The 13,378-nt window shown below is 61.3% G+C and overlaps 2 protein-coding genes across 14 annotated transcripts; both read right to left on the bottom strand.

Moving 5' to 3' along the window:
• Window positions 1-1,250: 1,250 nt before the first annotated feature.
• On the bottom strand, window positions 1,251-7,828 carry MCRIP1 (MAPK regulated corepressor interacting protein 1). Of its 13 annotated transcripts, none has more exons than XM_023556793.2 (7): window positions 7,777-7,814; window positions 6,162-6,272; window positions 3,478-3,679; window positions 3,135-3,189; window positions 2,912-3,030; window positions 2,119-2,220; window positions 1,251-2,005 (listed from the first exon to the last, which is right to left on the bottom strand). In XM_023556793.2, the coding sequence occupies exons 3-7, from the start codon at window positions 3,632-3,634 to the stop codon at window positions 1,941-1,943; spliced, it is 498 nt and encodes a 165-aa protein (XP_023412561.1). In that variant the 5' UTR covers window positions 3,635-3,679; window positions 6,162-6,272; window positions 7,777-7,814; the 3' UTR covers window positions 1,251-1,940. The 13 variants fall into 13 exon arrangements, with proteins under 13 accessions (XP_023412561.1, XP_023412554.1, XP_064126608.1 ...); XM_023556786.2 differs by having other exon boundaries at window positions 6,116-6,272; window positions 7,777-7,801; XM_064270538.1 differs by lacking the exon at window positions 3,478-3,679 and adding an exon at window positions 5,640-5,826 and having other exon boundaries at window positions 6,116-6,272; window positions 7,777-7,799.
• Window positions 7,829-7,924: 96 nt separating this feature from the next.
• Window positions 7,925-13,302, bottom strand: PPP1R27 (protein phosphatase 1 regulatory subunit 27). Its single transcript, XM_064270528.1, has 3 exons — window positions 8,809-13,302; window positions 8,564-8,714; window positions 7,925-8,287 (listed from the first exon to the last, which is right to left on the bottom strand). The coding sequence occupies exons 1-3, from the start codon at window positions 8,996-8,998 to the stop codon at window positions 8,164-8,166; spliced, it is 465 nt and encodes a 154-aa protein (XP_064126598.1). The 5' UTR covers window positions 8,999-13,302; the 3' UTR covers window positions 7,925-8,163.
• Between the last annotated feature and the right edge of the window lie 76 nt (window positions 13,303-13,378).

The following is a 13,378-nucleotide window of genomic DNA, read 5'->3' as shown; positions in this document are numbered from 1 at the left end:
ATCGTTTGAAGATTTCCATCATAAAACGTTACCTAAGCCCACCATGGCACAGGGCATGGCACCCCACCACTGAGGCCCCTCCTCTGGTGGTCCCACTCTGCTGGGAGTGTTCGTTCCCCATTGGGGAAGGGGCGGCACCCTAGAAGCAGAAGGGCAGGTAGGTCACTGTGGGGCAGGGGCTCCACAGGGCATCAAGGGGCTTGGCCCTGTTCACCTGCTCCTTGGCACTGGCCAATCCCTGTCCCCATGTCCTGTCCTCAGAGCTGCCCTGCCCGGGCCACGAGCCTCTACCTCCAGTCCCATCTGAACAGTTCCCTGATGCCCCCAGCATTCCCTCGCCCACTTTGCTAGCTGGCAGCCTGACCAGGCCATCCTGCCTCAGGGATTTTGCTTGGCAGAAAAGACCCCAAGCTAAGGGTTTCGGTCTCATAGAAAAGCCAAGCCGACTGGCGGAGCGAAAGCTTTGGCAGGAGGAGAGTATCTGTGGGCCCATCCATGTGGGGCGGGGCAAAGGAATGTGCAGGCTGAGGTTGCTGGGGATGAGGCTATGGGCACCCCCACAGTGGGGGAGGTCAGGGGGTGACAGGTGGCAGGCTTGGCAGGGCCAGATCCCAGGTGGGACCCAGTGTGGCCCCAGTGGGGCCAAGTCCAGGGGCCTGTTGCCACCTTCCAGCCCCACAGGAAAAGGTCAGCAGGGCAGGCCAGGCTTGGGACAATGTCAAGAAGGAGGAGGTTCCTTAGAGACGAGCACATGCTACCAGGGCACCCAGGGGCCGATACCCCTTCGGGGAGGCCTTTGGATGCCTTCAGTCCACACCCTGGGTCACCTGGGGCCCGGAATACTCTTCAGGAAAAGAGTGTTCCTGAAATAAATTCTGGTTTGGCTCCTGGGTAGGGAGTGGGTGGAATCTCGTCTAGACTGTGGCATGGTCCCAGGGCTGGTCCAGCCTGGGGCTGCTCAGACTTTGGAGGCCAAGGGCCACTGGGTCTGAGAGCCTTCTGGTGTCTGGGGCTGGGCCCTGCAGCCTCCAAGGGGAGGACAAGGCAGTGATCAGCAGAGAGCAGCCCACCTCCACCCCCACCCTGGGGGCCTGAGACCCCAGCAGAGCCCAGGAGGTCAGACTGAATTTCTGGGCTCCCTGCAACCCCGACTTTGGCTTTCCAGACCCCCACCTGGAAGGCGGAGACCTTGCGTGGGCAGGGGCAGCCGGAGAGGGGAGGGAGCCTACCACACCAAAGCTGCCAGCTGACAGAGTGCAGAAGGCTGGTTCAGTGCCTGCCTTTATTCACCAACCCTCAGGTGACACGCAGACATGCACTTCCAAGGGCACAGGAGGAAGGGGCCCTGGGGACCCTCTAGGCATCCCACAGAGCCAGGACGGACTGGGGCCACTAGCAGCTCGGGCCAGCCTGGCGCCCCTGTCCACGGGGGGCACAGGCATCAGACACCAGGAGGCCAGGCCTGGTTGCCTGAGATGCCTGAAAGGGCCAGTGCCAGTGTGACAAGAATATGGGGGTCAGTGCTGCCCGAGTGCCCAGGCTGGGGAAGCAGCGGAGGTCCACAGAGGGCCTGGTGGGGTGGGTGGGGCTGCCCTGTCCCAACTCGAGCCGGCCGAGTCCTGCCAGCCCGAGCAAGACTCCACCTGCAAGTAGGTGGCAAGGGGCAGGGGGCAGTGGCAGAAAGGGAGGGGTGGGACCGCCAGATGGCTCCAAAGACACTGCTAGGCCAGGGGGCAGGGGCTGAGGGCCTGGACACCCCAGAAACAGGGCAGTTTGAGACCAGATAGGCAGGGAGGGCTTGGGAGGCGGGTATCCCTGGCCATCAGTCAGAGCCCCATGGAGCTCGCTGTGTGCGCGGCCGCTCTGCACCCCCGAGCTGGCCTGCAGGAGAGGAGGGGGCCATCAGGGCTGGGCCAAGCTCAGAGACGGGTGCCGGCACCTTAGGACTTCTTGGTGTCCTGCGTGCTCCGGCGTCGCAGGTCGCTCAGGTCGATGGGTTTGAAGGCTGTCGGGGGAGGGCAGTTGGTGGGGGGTGGCAGGTGGGGAGAAGTCCAGTGCTGTCTTGGGGCCATGGGAAGCCTTGCCCTCCTGCCCCCCGAGCCCAGCATCCCCACTCACTCTTCAGGCTGGGGTTGGGGGCCTTCTCCACGTACTCCTCCACCAGGCCCCGCTCGCTGCCTGACAGCTGATTCCGTAGGTCTCGTTCCACGCCCTGCCAGGCTGCAGGCGGCAGGGGGATGCGGGCAGGGTCAGGGGTCAGGGCGAGCCCACTCTCCCTCTTGCAGGCTGGCCCCTGCGTGCCTGCACCCTGCCGCCCTCCCCATGGCTGTCGTCACCAGCACCCCTGGCCTCTCCCCCGGGGAACCCCACTGGGACCACCTTACCTCCTGGTCTCCTTGCCTGCCTATCTGCAGGCCTGCTCCTCTCTGGACTACAGCCAGGGTTCGATGAAAAGGCATGTGTGACCCTGACCCTTCCCTGTCCTGCAGTGTAGGCCGCACCTGGGCACCCCACCCCTGTCCTGTGGTGCAGGCCACACACCCCTTCCCTGTCCTGTGGCACAGGCCGCACCTGGGCACCCCATCCCTGTCTGGTGGTACAGGCCGCACCTGGGCACCCCACCCCTGTCCTGTGGTGCAGGCCGCACCTGGGCACCCCCACCCCTGTCCTGTGGTGCAGGCTGCACCTGGGTACCCCACCCCTGTCCTGTGGTGCCTTGGACCCCATTCCTGTCCTGTAGTGCAGGCTGTACATGGGCATCCCCATCCCTGCAGGTGCTGTCCCCAGGCCCCCTTCCGGTGTGCACATGCACCCCATCCAGCACACCAGTCTCCCCACCTACTGGAGGCCTGGACAGCTTGAGTCAGGCGTGCCCTGGGCGGGGGAGGGCAGCGGGCAGGGGGGCGCCCACCTTCGTAGATAAAGCGCACATTCTCCTCGTGAGCTGGGGTGAAGATCTCGCTGCTGTTGGTTGGAGACCGGGGGCTGCTGTTTCTCTTGCCGTTGTAGACGACTCTGGAGACAGGGGAGCTGGGGGAGCCCTGCAGTGTGAGTATGGGGTGGGGGGCATAGGGTGGGGCACCTACAGCCCAGCCCCCTATGGGGCAGAGACCACAACGCCCACAGAGACCCACCTGGTCATCGCTGGGGCGTCTGGTCCTGGCACTCCACTGCCCGGTCCCCTTGGCCCTGAAATGAAGCCCAGGACTCAGGACGGAGACCTGGGGGTGGGTCACCCTCAGCAGGGGTGTCAGGGTGTAGGAGGACACAGTGCCTCGGTCTCCCCCCATAAGCTGTGGTCAAGCTGTACTGGCCCTGCTGTCCACCAGGGGGCCCCAAAGGGCAGGGTGGGCTAATGCTGGGAGGCACCTGACCATCTTGGCCAGGTGGGGGTCCTTCAGGCAGCAAACAGACGGGGGCCAGCACCTCTGCTCTGCAGCCTGAGCCCCTGGCATCTCTGGGGTGCCCTCAGCCCACCTGGACCTGTCCGGAGCTCCTTAGCATGCGTGGGCAGTGCGGGGTGTTGGGCGGGGAGAGTCCACAGGAAGGACTGCCAGCCTGGAGTGACCCTTCCTGCACCCTCGCTGGCAAAGGCGGGCACGCCGCTTCCTATCTGCAGAAGCCTGTGCTTCATCAGGGGACACCCAGGTCCCTGTCCCCAGGCCCTGGAGGACACCGCCTGGAGAGGAAACCAAACCAGGATGTGGGGCGGGGGGGCAGCTGCTGGTGACCGAAGGGGCTGCCTGTTTACACCCTCACTCAGTCCGGGGACTTCCACAGCCATGGGGGCATGGACTCTATTTTTAAGCTCAGATTCTCACTGGCCAGCTGACCAGGATCCCTTCTTGGGCTTAGGACACGTAGACACAGGGCGAAGAAGCCGGCAGCTGGGCTGGACCCAAGCCTCCTGTCCTCATCCCAGAGTAGGGTAGCCTGAGGTGCTGGCAGGGGAGACACTAAGGAAGTTTTCAGCACAAAAGCACCCACCCCTAGCCCAGGGGACCCATAGAACCCATGCTGGGAGGCACCTGACCATCTTGGCCAGGTGGGGGTCCTTTAGGCAGCAAACAGACGGGGGCCAGCACCTCTGCTCTGCAGCCTGAGCTCCTGGCATCTCTGGGGTGCCCTCAGCCCACCTGGATCTGTCCAGAGCTCCTTAGCATGCGTGGGCAGTGCAGGAGGTAAAGGGCCAGGAGACAGGTCAGGGATGCCTGGGGCTTCTCCCCTACAGGATCCTGGGGGAAAGGGCTCATCCGACCCCGCCTCCATGCTAACCTCGGCAACAGGACGATGTACCCTAAAGGAGTCTGCACAGGTGAACACAACCGGTGGGCCCAGGGCGGAACAGACAGGAAAGGAAGTGAAGCAGCTCCCTGGAGACACGTGGAGCCCCGTCCCATCCTGCCCCTCAGGAGGAGCCCTCCCTTCCTGGAAGGGGGTTCCCTGCCTCAGGCTTGAACCCTCAGCCATGGTCCACTGCCGGGGTCTCCAGTCCAGTAGACACCAGAGCAGAGGAAAAGCCCTCTCTGCCTGAGGCCCTCCCCACAGACACCTGCTGTCTACTCTTCTCCACCTACCCTGACCCACTCCTCCGTGGCGCCCACTGCCCAGCCACCAGTCCCTGGCGCCTCTCCCCCATGCAGCCTCTGCCTGCAGCAGCCACAGGGCCTTTGGACTTGCTGTCCCCTGGGCCTGGGCTCCCCTGCTGACCCACCACTGAAAAACCCTGCCCCCTCCCATCCCCTGCCCAGCACTTGCTCCCTTTGCAGCCCCCAAGCAGGCCCCTGCTTGCAGTTGCGCTCAGGCGTCTGGCCCTCACCTGTGCCTGGCCCTCACCTGCGCTGTGCCTCCGCAGCCCCCGAGAGCCACCAGCACTGCTAGGCAGAACAGGCTCCCACGCACCTGACCCCCCACACCACCCCAAGCCTGCAAAGCTGTCTCCTCCCTCCTGACCAGACCGGACCAGACACAAGAGCTCTGGCACAAGAGCTGGACGCGGCGCCTGTGGAAGGACACAGAGAGCAGTGTCTGGGGAACAAGGTCACGACAGGAACACACTTGACATCTGCGCCCCACTACTGCACACCTGTCTGTGCACCCCGTGACTGCACACCACACGTCTGTGCGCTCCACATTTGTGTGCCCCACGTCTGTACACCCTCAGGGCTGGTGAGGGCTCAGCAGGTTCTCTGTCCCGGGACTCAAAAATAAAGGGACGCTGAGGGAAGGAAACACGCTCCAGCAGCCCGACCTCAGGGTCTCTGTGCCACCCACTGGCGCTTGCCCACCTCTCCCTCCCAGATCGGGCTCCTCCACCCACAGGTTGGGCTGCTCGGCGAGCCCTCCCCAAAGAGCCCCTCTGGTTCCGTGCTGGGACAGTGTCCCACCTTGGCCTTCCTGGCCCTGATGCCCATGGGTGCCAGCAGGACCCTCCCAAAACTCACTGCTTCCCCAGGTCACTCGCCAGCTGGACACCAGCCAGACCCAGCTGCCACTAAGCCTACAGTCCAGCCCAATCTACTCAATCAGACATCAGTTGCTGCTAGGCCTCCAGTTCACCCCCAAACGTAGTCTTTAAACAGAAAACCACACTCCACCCCTCAGTGCCGCGGCCCCTGGGCCTATGCATTCTCAAGCACCTGATGTCGCGGGTGTGGCTGAGGATGGGGCACAAGGAGAGTCAGCACTGCTCCGGGGCCAGAGGTCAGCCCTCTCCTCCATGAGCCCTCCTGCTCCACCAGGAACGAGAGCCCAGCCCTGTGGGAGCCCGCACCTCAGAGACCCCCACGGCCTCTCAGTCAACACGAGGGCCAACGGACAGGAATGCTGACAGGGAAGAGATGAACCAGGTTAGTGCAGGCGGACAGGGAGAACCGCCACGCACAGGGGGTGGAGACCAGGCAGGAACCAGCAAAACCAAGAAGCACTGCCGCCGCCACTGGCCACAACTGACGTTCATCCAGGGCTGGCTGGCCGACCACCGCTGTAGAGCTTCACAAGCACTGCTCACATGTCCCCCTCAACTGGTCAGGAAGAAGGCACCCTATACCCGTTTCAGGACGAGGGACCTCCCCCATCCCTCCCAGAGTCTCCCATGGCCTGGCTCAGCTCTCACCTGCACTCTGGCAGGTTCCTGGCCTCCCTGAAAAGCCACCACCCACCGACACTGATGTGGCTCCGCTGAAACTGGTCCTCAGGCCCCAAGTCTGGGAGGAAGAAGGGTCTATGTAGAACTTTCCTCTTCCATGGGACCCGAGGGCTTCAGGGCCTTCCTGGGGGAAATAGGAGGTGGGAGCACAAGAGCCCAGGCTGGGCCAGAACCCAGGTCTCCAGCGCCTGTCTCAGGCCCTTTCCCCACATGCAGCCATGTGCCTAAGGATATGAGACAAGATGACACTGTTGTCCAGAAAGTGACAATAGAGATTCCGGAGCTAGAATACACATGTAGCGGATGGTCTGTGTTCCCATGGAATTTCTGGTTTTCACGTTCTCTTAGACACCACTTTCCTTTCATGCCCTATGCCTTGGGGCTCTCACTAGCCTATTTCCAGCCAACAAAACTTCTAAAAGATGACCTGCTACCCAACAGGGGCCACCAGGAAAGTGGCTGGGCAGATGGCCAACAAGAAGCTGGAGGTCCCTTGAACACCCACAGGCACAGCCTCTGAGCATGGCTCCAGCCCCCTGCCCTCCTTCCTGGGTGCCAGGAGCAACTCCCACCTGTGCGACAGACTGAGCGTGTCTCCCCTCTTCCTGCACCCCTGTTCTCCCTGGAAACATCTTCCTTCAATCACCCCAAACCGGCCACATCCTTTAAGAGACCTGCTCCCACACCATCTCAAAGGACCTCCACATGCTCTACCCAGAAATCCATTCACTGGCCTCAGTTTACCCCTCTGGGCCTTTGCCTGAACTACCTCCTCTGCCCAAACTATCTGCCTCCTCCTTGGGGTCCAGCTAAAAGAACACCTTCTCTGGAAGTCCACCCTGGGTCTGGCAGGTCACACAACTTCTGCATCTCCCTGTTATTTGTAGGCTTTTAGAACCCCGATTCCGTCTGTAATTAGAAACCTATCTCTACCTCTACACACACCTGAACTCCTGCTGTCCACCCCTCCCCACACAGCGGTCAGCAATCACTGCCCATCGGAGCATTGGGCTGTGAGCGCCCTGGACCCAGCAGAGACCACCTGGGGAGCCTGGAGTGTGGGAAAGGCAGGATGCAGCACAGGAGAAACTGAAGAAGGGCCTGCCAGCTGCATTCCAAGAACCAGAAGGATTCTGAGATGCCCCCTTTGGAAGGAAAATAGGGACGCGGGACATTGGTCAGCCCGGCCAATTGGTCACCCCTGGGGGTGCTTCCCACCGGGGTCCGGCGCGAGGCCGCCCCCTCCTCGGTCCTTGCCCTCACACCTACGAGGGCCCGCCCCCCCCCACCTGCAAAGAGCAGGAAGGGGCCCCTTTCCCCGAAGACACGCCCAGGCTCTTCCCGGGCTGCATTCCCGTTCGGCTGCGGCCGACTTCACGCCCAACTCCTCACACCCCGCGCGGCCGGAGCCGCAGCCCGGGGCCGGGACGCTCCTCCGCGGGGCACGCCCGGCTGCTCGGCGGGGCCCCGGGCCGCGGGCGGCGGGCGGTCCGGGAGGTGCGGTCGCCGAGGACCCCGGCCCTTCAGGCCGTGCGCCCCTCCCTCGCCGGCCGGCTCCCACCCGCGGGGCGGGGTCTCGAGGCCCCCGGCGCCCTCCCGCCTCGTCCCGCCCTCCCGCCCCGCCTCACCTCGCCCCGCTCGGCCGCCACCTCCTCTTCCAGCTGGGAGGCCCCGGCCGGAAGTGACGCCACAGCCGGCGCTCAGGCGCAGGCGCCGCGGGGCCACGTGACTGGTGGGTTTGGTGCCTGGCGGGGCGCACGGGCTGGTGTCCCCAGAACCTCCAGCCCAGCGCGGCCGGCACTGAACACCTGCAACGGCCAGAGCCAGGGGCGGGCCGGTCACCAGTAATCGAAGCCACCACCACGGGCTTAGGAACCATGTTTATTGAAAAAGTAAAAAGTGTCACCATAAAAAAGTCATCTAGAGAAAAAGCCAGGCCAGAGAGGTGCAGGGGGCGGAGGGGGTGCGCCGGGCCGGGGCTTCTGCAGGGAGGGCGCCCTGGTGCCAGGACCGGCTCAGTCCATCCTGGTGCCTTTAAAGAGCTCCACCAGATCCTTGAATTCCGGGTCGATGAGGTCGGAGGGCAGGTCGCCGTCGTTGTTGGCCGCGTCTCTGTCTGCCCCCAGGGAGATGAGGTACCTGGGTGCAGAGCGCGGCTCTGGGTGAAGCAGTGGGGGGCCTGGAGGACGCTCACCTCACCCAGGGCAGTGGCTGGGTTCCTGAGGTTAGCCTGCTTGTTTTTTCCAGGTAGGGGGAACAAGGAGAAACCTGACCCTCTGGAAGCCGAGGCTGATTTTTCCACAGTTTGTTCTGAGTAGGAGAAAGGAGCAGGGACAGGCTTCCAGGAGTCCTTGGGTTTCCTACAGGGCCACCTTTTCGGGGGTGGGATAAAGCCCACAGCCCGGGCCTCCTCACCTGGCGATGTCCGGGTACCCATCGCTGCAGGCAATGTGCAGGGCCGTCCAGCCGGCCTCGTCGCGCTGGTGGATGTCAGCCCCATACTTGACCAGCAGCTTCACGCACTCCAGGTTCCCAGAGAGAACAGCTTCGTGCAGGGCAGCCAGGCCTGGGCAGGGCAGAGGTGCGGGGATCACAGCGGAGGCTGACGGCCAGCCCCCTGCTACCCCACAGACCCTTGGCCGGCACCTGCCAACACTCACCTGAGGGGTGGATGGTGTCCAGGGCAACCTTTCGGGCCCGGATGAAGCGCCCCACCTGCACCAGGTCACCCTGGCGAATGTGGTCCAAGAACAGGACATCATTTGGGAAGTGGACACTGCGATCGGCCAGCATCCGCCGGCGCTGGTGCTGTGGGCTGTAGCGGGCATAGCGGACGGTTCTGCTGGGCATGTTGTAGGGCTGTGGTGGCTGCCCCTTGGGAGACCCTCCTGAGCCAAGGGTGAGGAGGGTGCCTGCCTAGAGCAGAGGTGCGTGCAGGCTGCCCTGTCTGACGAAGACCTCCCCGGCACAGGGACCCTGGTGCTGCTCTGTGGCAGGGTGCTCTGCCTTATGTAGTTCTGCAGAGCTATATAAAGCTGTGCCGTCATGCCCGTTGCCGCAAGGGCCTGAAACTGAGCCGTTCCCTCCCTGCCCAGGATCATATTTGATAGCTCATCTTTCAGTCCACCTGTCTCTGTGCCCAGCCAGAGAGGTCAGATCCTTCCTGGCTACCACTCTTGCCCCACAGCTGGACCCAGAAGGTGCCTTGCAGAGGGCAAGGGAAGGCTCTAGAAGGACAGGGCCCAGAAAGAAGGCCAGGGGCCTGGGCAAAGCCTGTTAAAGGTCACCGACAGCCCAAGAGACTCGGAGAGGGTGTGATAGGCGGTAAGGATCATCCTCCTCCCCACCCTAATCTGGGAATCCCCGGGGGGTTCCCACACCACTGATGAACCGGGGTGCTGAGCACAAGTGAGAGAGACACAAGCCCAACTCGTGTCCCTGTTGTTGGCTGCTGTCATGTTGGTCCCATGCACGACGAAATGAAACGCTGCTCAGTCCTGTGCCATCCCCATGATAATTTCAGATCAGACCATTGTGATCCGTAGGATTTTCACTAAATGATTTTCAGAGGTAGATCACCAGGTCTTTTTTCCTAGTCTTAGTCTGGAAGCTCCGCTGAAACCTGTTCAGCATCGTAGCAACTTGCAAGCCTCCAGTGACAGAGGGGTGGTGGCTGCACTCAGGGTGCATTGGCCGGGAATTGAACTGAGGTCTCTCACACAGAAGGTGAGAATTCTATCACCTGTCAGTTTCCACCTTCCGGTGGGGCCTGCATCACCACCTGCTGTTTTCCCAGAACCTGGGCCTGGAGGGCAGTACCCTCCTGCTCAGAATCCCCAGCCCTACCCTGGATTCCAGGTTTAGCTCTAAGTTCTCCAGCTGTGACCAAGGGCAACTGCCCAGCCAGTCCCTGTTCCCACGGAAGCCCTTTGTAGGCACCCTCACCTTGCAGATCCCCACTGCCGCTCTGCTCCGCCCCTCCTAGTTCTCAGTTCCTGGCACTTCCTGTTGACCTCACGTTTAAGACGGCACCCAGTCAGCCCCCAGGACAGGGTGTCCTGTCTCCCCTGGCCCTGTGCGGATGCACCTGTAGGAGGCGACCAGGAGAACTTCAGGAAAACACAGTCCAGCAGGCTCCGGGTCCCAAAGGCTTTTGCTTTTGTGACAGCACCAAGAAGCAGGGCTGACAGCCAGACCCCACACTGCTGGGTGTGAGTGTGTGTGAAGGGGCTGTAGGTGGGGCAGGCGTACAGGAGCAGAGTTTGGGCCATGGAACCCAGGCGTAACTGGGGTTAAGGAACTTGAAGCTGGTAGCTAGAACAAGGGCAGACTGGCCTCTAGGGGCAAGGGGCACTGCCTGAGAGAGGGCAGTGCTTGTTGCCACCTGGTCAGGAGGCTTGCGTCACTAGGCTTCTCTCAATCCAACGAAACCAAATCAACAAGTGCATTAGAGTGCCTCGAGGTGCAGAGCCTCTTGCCAAATATTTGGGGAGAAACAGGATGCTACCCAGGAAGGGCTCCCTGATCTGAGCAGTGGTCTGTCTCGTTCCCTCTGGCATGGCTGAACACAGTATGACAGCTCTCTGGGGCCCAGCTTTGCAGAGGCCCCCACCCAAGGGGGTACTCAATGTCCCCTAATTTCCAGGGTCCCAGAAGCAGGCAGTGGTCAGCATGAATGCCGGTCCCTTGAGAGTCGTGTACAGTCCCTTCTGGCTTGTTTCCCCAAAGACTGAAAGTTTTCACTGCACACGGGAGACAGAATTTTCTCTGTTGAGGAGATTGTCTTAGGTTGTGGAAAGTTCTGCCTGCCCCCCCAACCCCAGGGGATCAGGTGAAAGAACGCTGTCTAAAGCAGTGGCCCCCAAGTGCCTTGTTGCTGGCGGGGCCGGGCACCATTCTACAGCCAGGGTTCGAGTAAGCCCCCAGGAGAGGCCTGTTGGGTGACTCCAAAAAGGATCCTCCAATGCATTCTCTTAACAGGGGGCTCAGCTTTTTGGCTTTGGGGTTTCTTTGTGAATCAGAGAAGGAACTGGTCACCAAAGTCTTACCAGGCACAACAGATCCCCAGAAAGGTATTGTGCTTTTCACTGTAGCGGGGGTCGCCATGGGAACACGTCTTCTAGGTGAGAAACCCTAGATCACCTCACTTGCGAGCCTCTTTTTCAGAGCTGGCCATCAGTTGCTCACCTCTACAGTTGGTGTAAGCATCGTGCAACTTGACGACAGAACAAAGCCTGTATTTATGTAGTTTTGTCCCTGGCCCTCCTTGGTCTCTATGAACTTATTATGTGGCTTGTAGTTAGTTGCCATCAAGCGAATTCTGACTCATGACAATCCTTTAAGTGCAGAACAGAAATGAGCTCCATAGGGTTTTCAAGGGCGTGACCTTTTGGAAGGAGATTGCCAGGTCCCGTTGGAAAGTAGGGTACAGGAGTAGGCTGTGGAGGGGAGGCCAGCCCTGCCTGGCAGCTCCAAGGTCAGAGGGACCCCGAGAGTCACACTCAGGTCTGGCAGTTTTCTTAGACTCCAGGGCATGCTTCCTGCCACCTAAAAAGGGGTGAGAGACAAGTCCTGCTTCTAAGCTTTGACTACCAGCCCAGAGCCTCTGCAGCTGCCTCGCTAATCCCCAGCCTGCCGGCTGGGTCAAACACCTCTCCACACCTCTCGGAAAAGCCAGCGTCGAGTGCTCGGTCAGCTGCCTGTGGAGGGGCGAGGCCTTGGTGACTGCCCTTCTCAGAGCACGTGCCACTGCTGCCGGGCAGCCTGCCTGGCCCACCTTATTCCAGAGGCAACTCCTGTACAGCTGGCCACAGGGTCCACACTGAGCACATGATAGGACTGCCAGACCCACTGTCACCCTGCTGTCCCCTTTTCAGAGGCCCCTTGTCCTCTCCTGCAAGCGTTACAGAGCATGGCCCTTCACTGTGTGGGATTTTTGGTGTCTACTTAAACGAATCTTTGTCTGGCACTTTCCTGTGGTTAGGCATCCCTAAGTGTCGGCAGGGTCCGGAAGAGGAACTAGCCCCACACAAGCCCCTGGATACTGGCTGCAGGATATGGGAGGGGGGAGGGGCCAGGCTGGGTGCAAGGGAGTAGGGAGTGGTCATGTAGGCTCAGGGTGCAGGGAGGGGGTGCAGTCTGCCAGCCGGAGCACACAGTATCAGGCCACGTGAAGCCAGGGTCCTGGTTGGTCCAGTCAGAGGCACCAGGCACAAGTCCTATGAGGACCACAGGGAGCAGTGTCCTCAGTGTGCTCCTGCTGTATACCGCAGGCCAGGTCAGCCGGAGCAGTCCTGGGCTGTGACCTGGACGGCAGGCTGGGGGGCTTCAGGAGGAGGTGCCTGTCTCCCACAGCTACCCGAGGGCCGAGGTGTGGCACCGCCACGGTTGCGCGTGGTCCCTGGCTGCCAGCCTAGCAGCCCTGTGACACCCAGAGGCACTCAGCATGTAGACATCAGGCCTTGGGAGTGGACAACGTCCTGCTCAAGGACCCAGTTGATACAAAGGTGCGTTGGGGCGTGAGGGGCTTGGCGGAATGCCAGCGTTCCCCAGGGGCTCAGCCATGTGCTCTGCCCAGCCTTTTGGGGCCCCCTCTGCTTCCTTCAGGGGTGTTGCCTGCAGCCTCCCCCTCACTTGGGCAGACAGCAGCAGGGTGCAAAGCCCCCCAGTTCTGTAGCCACCTCCCTGACTCTCGGTGTTCCCTGGTGGCCCTAAGACCCAAGAGGTGTCCACCGCCACTGGGGGGGCTTGGGGTGCTAATCCAGACCATCGACCATGACCTGCATTGCAGCAGCTTATCTGCGAAGGTGGGCTGGATTCTGTGCTCGTCCGTTTGCAAACCAAGAGCAAGCGCAGCTTTTAGGAGTCAAATTACATTTTAAACACTAGGAATTTTCGTATTTTAAAACCAGCCCAATCCTTTTTACATGAAGGCTTGGGTAGCAAACACATCAATTTGCTGATTTCCCCTTTCTGAAGCCTGAATCAGACTAGGGGAACAGCTGCAGCCCCTGCTGCAGGCCCAGCATACATGGGTCCAGTGAACATGTCATCAGTGCAACAACTAGACACCAGGGAGTCCGCAGCACACCCCTGGCCTTCCACTTGGTCACGTGACAATGCACAAGCAACTACTGTCCCCAGAACACACTGAGCTGTGAGTGCCCCACTTAGGGTAGAGCTCTGTCATCATGAGCAACCCCCCAGGCCCACTTCTCTCCTTGGGTCAGG

The sequence above is a fragment of the Loxodonta africana genome, chromosome 18, assembly GCF_030014295.1.
Source record: "Loxodonta africana isolate mLoxAfr1 chromosome 18, mLoxAfr1.hap2, whole genome shotgun sequence".
Lineage (NCBI taxonomy): Eukaryota > Metazoa > Chordata > Mammalia > Proboscidea > Elephantidae > Loxodonta > Loxodonta africana.
This window is presented reverse-complemented; position numbering and strand designations above follow the sequence as displayed.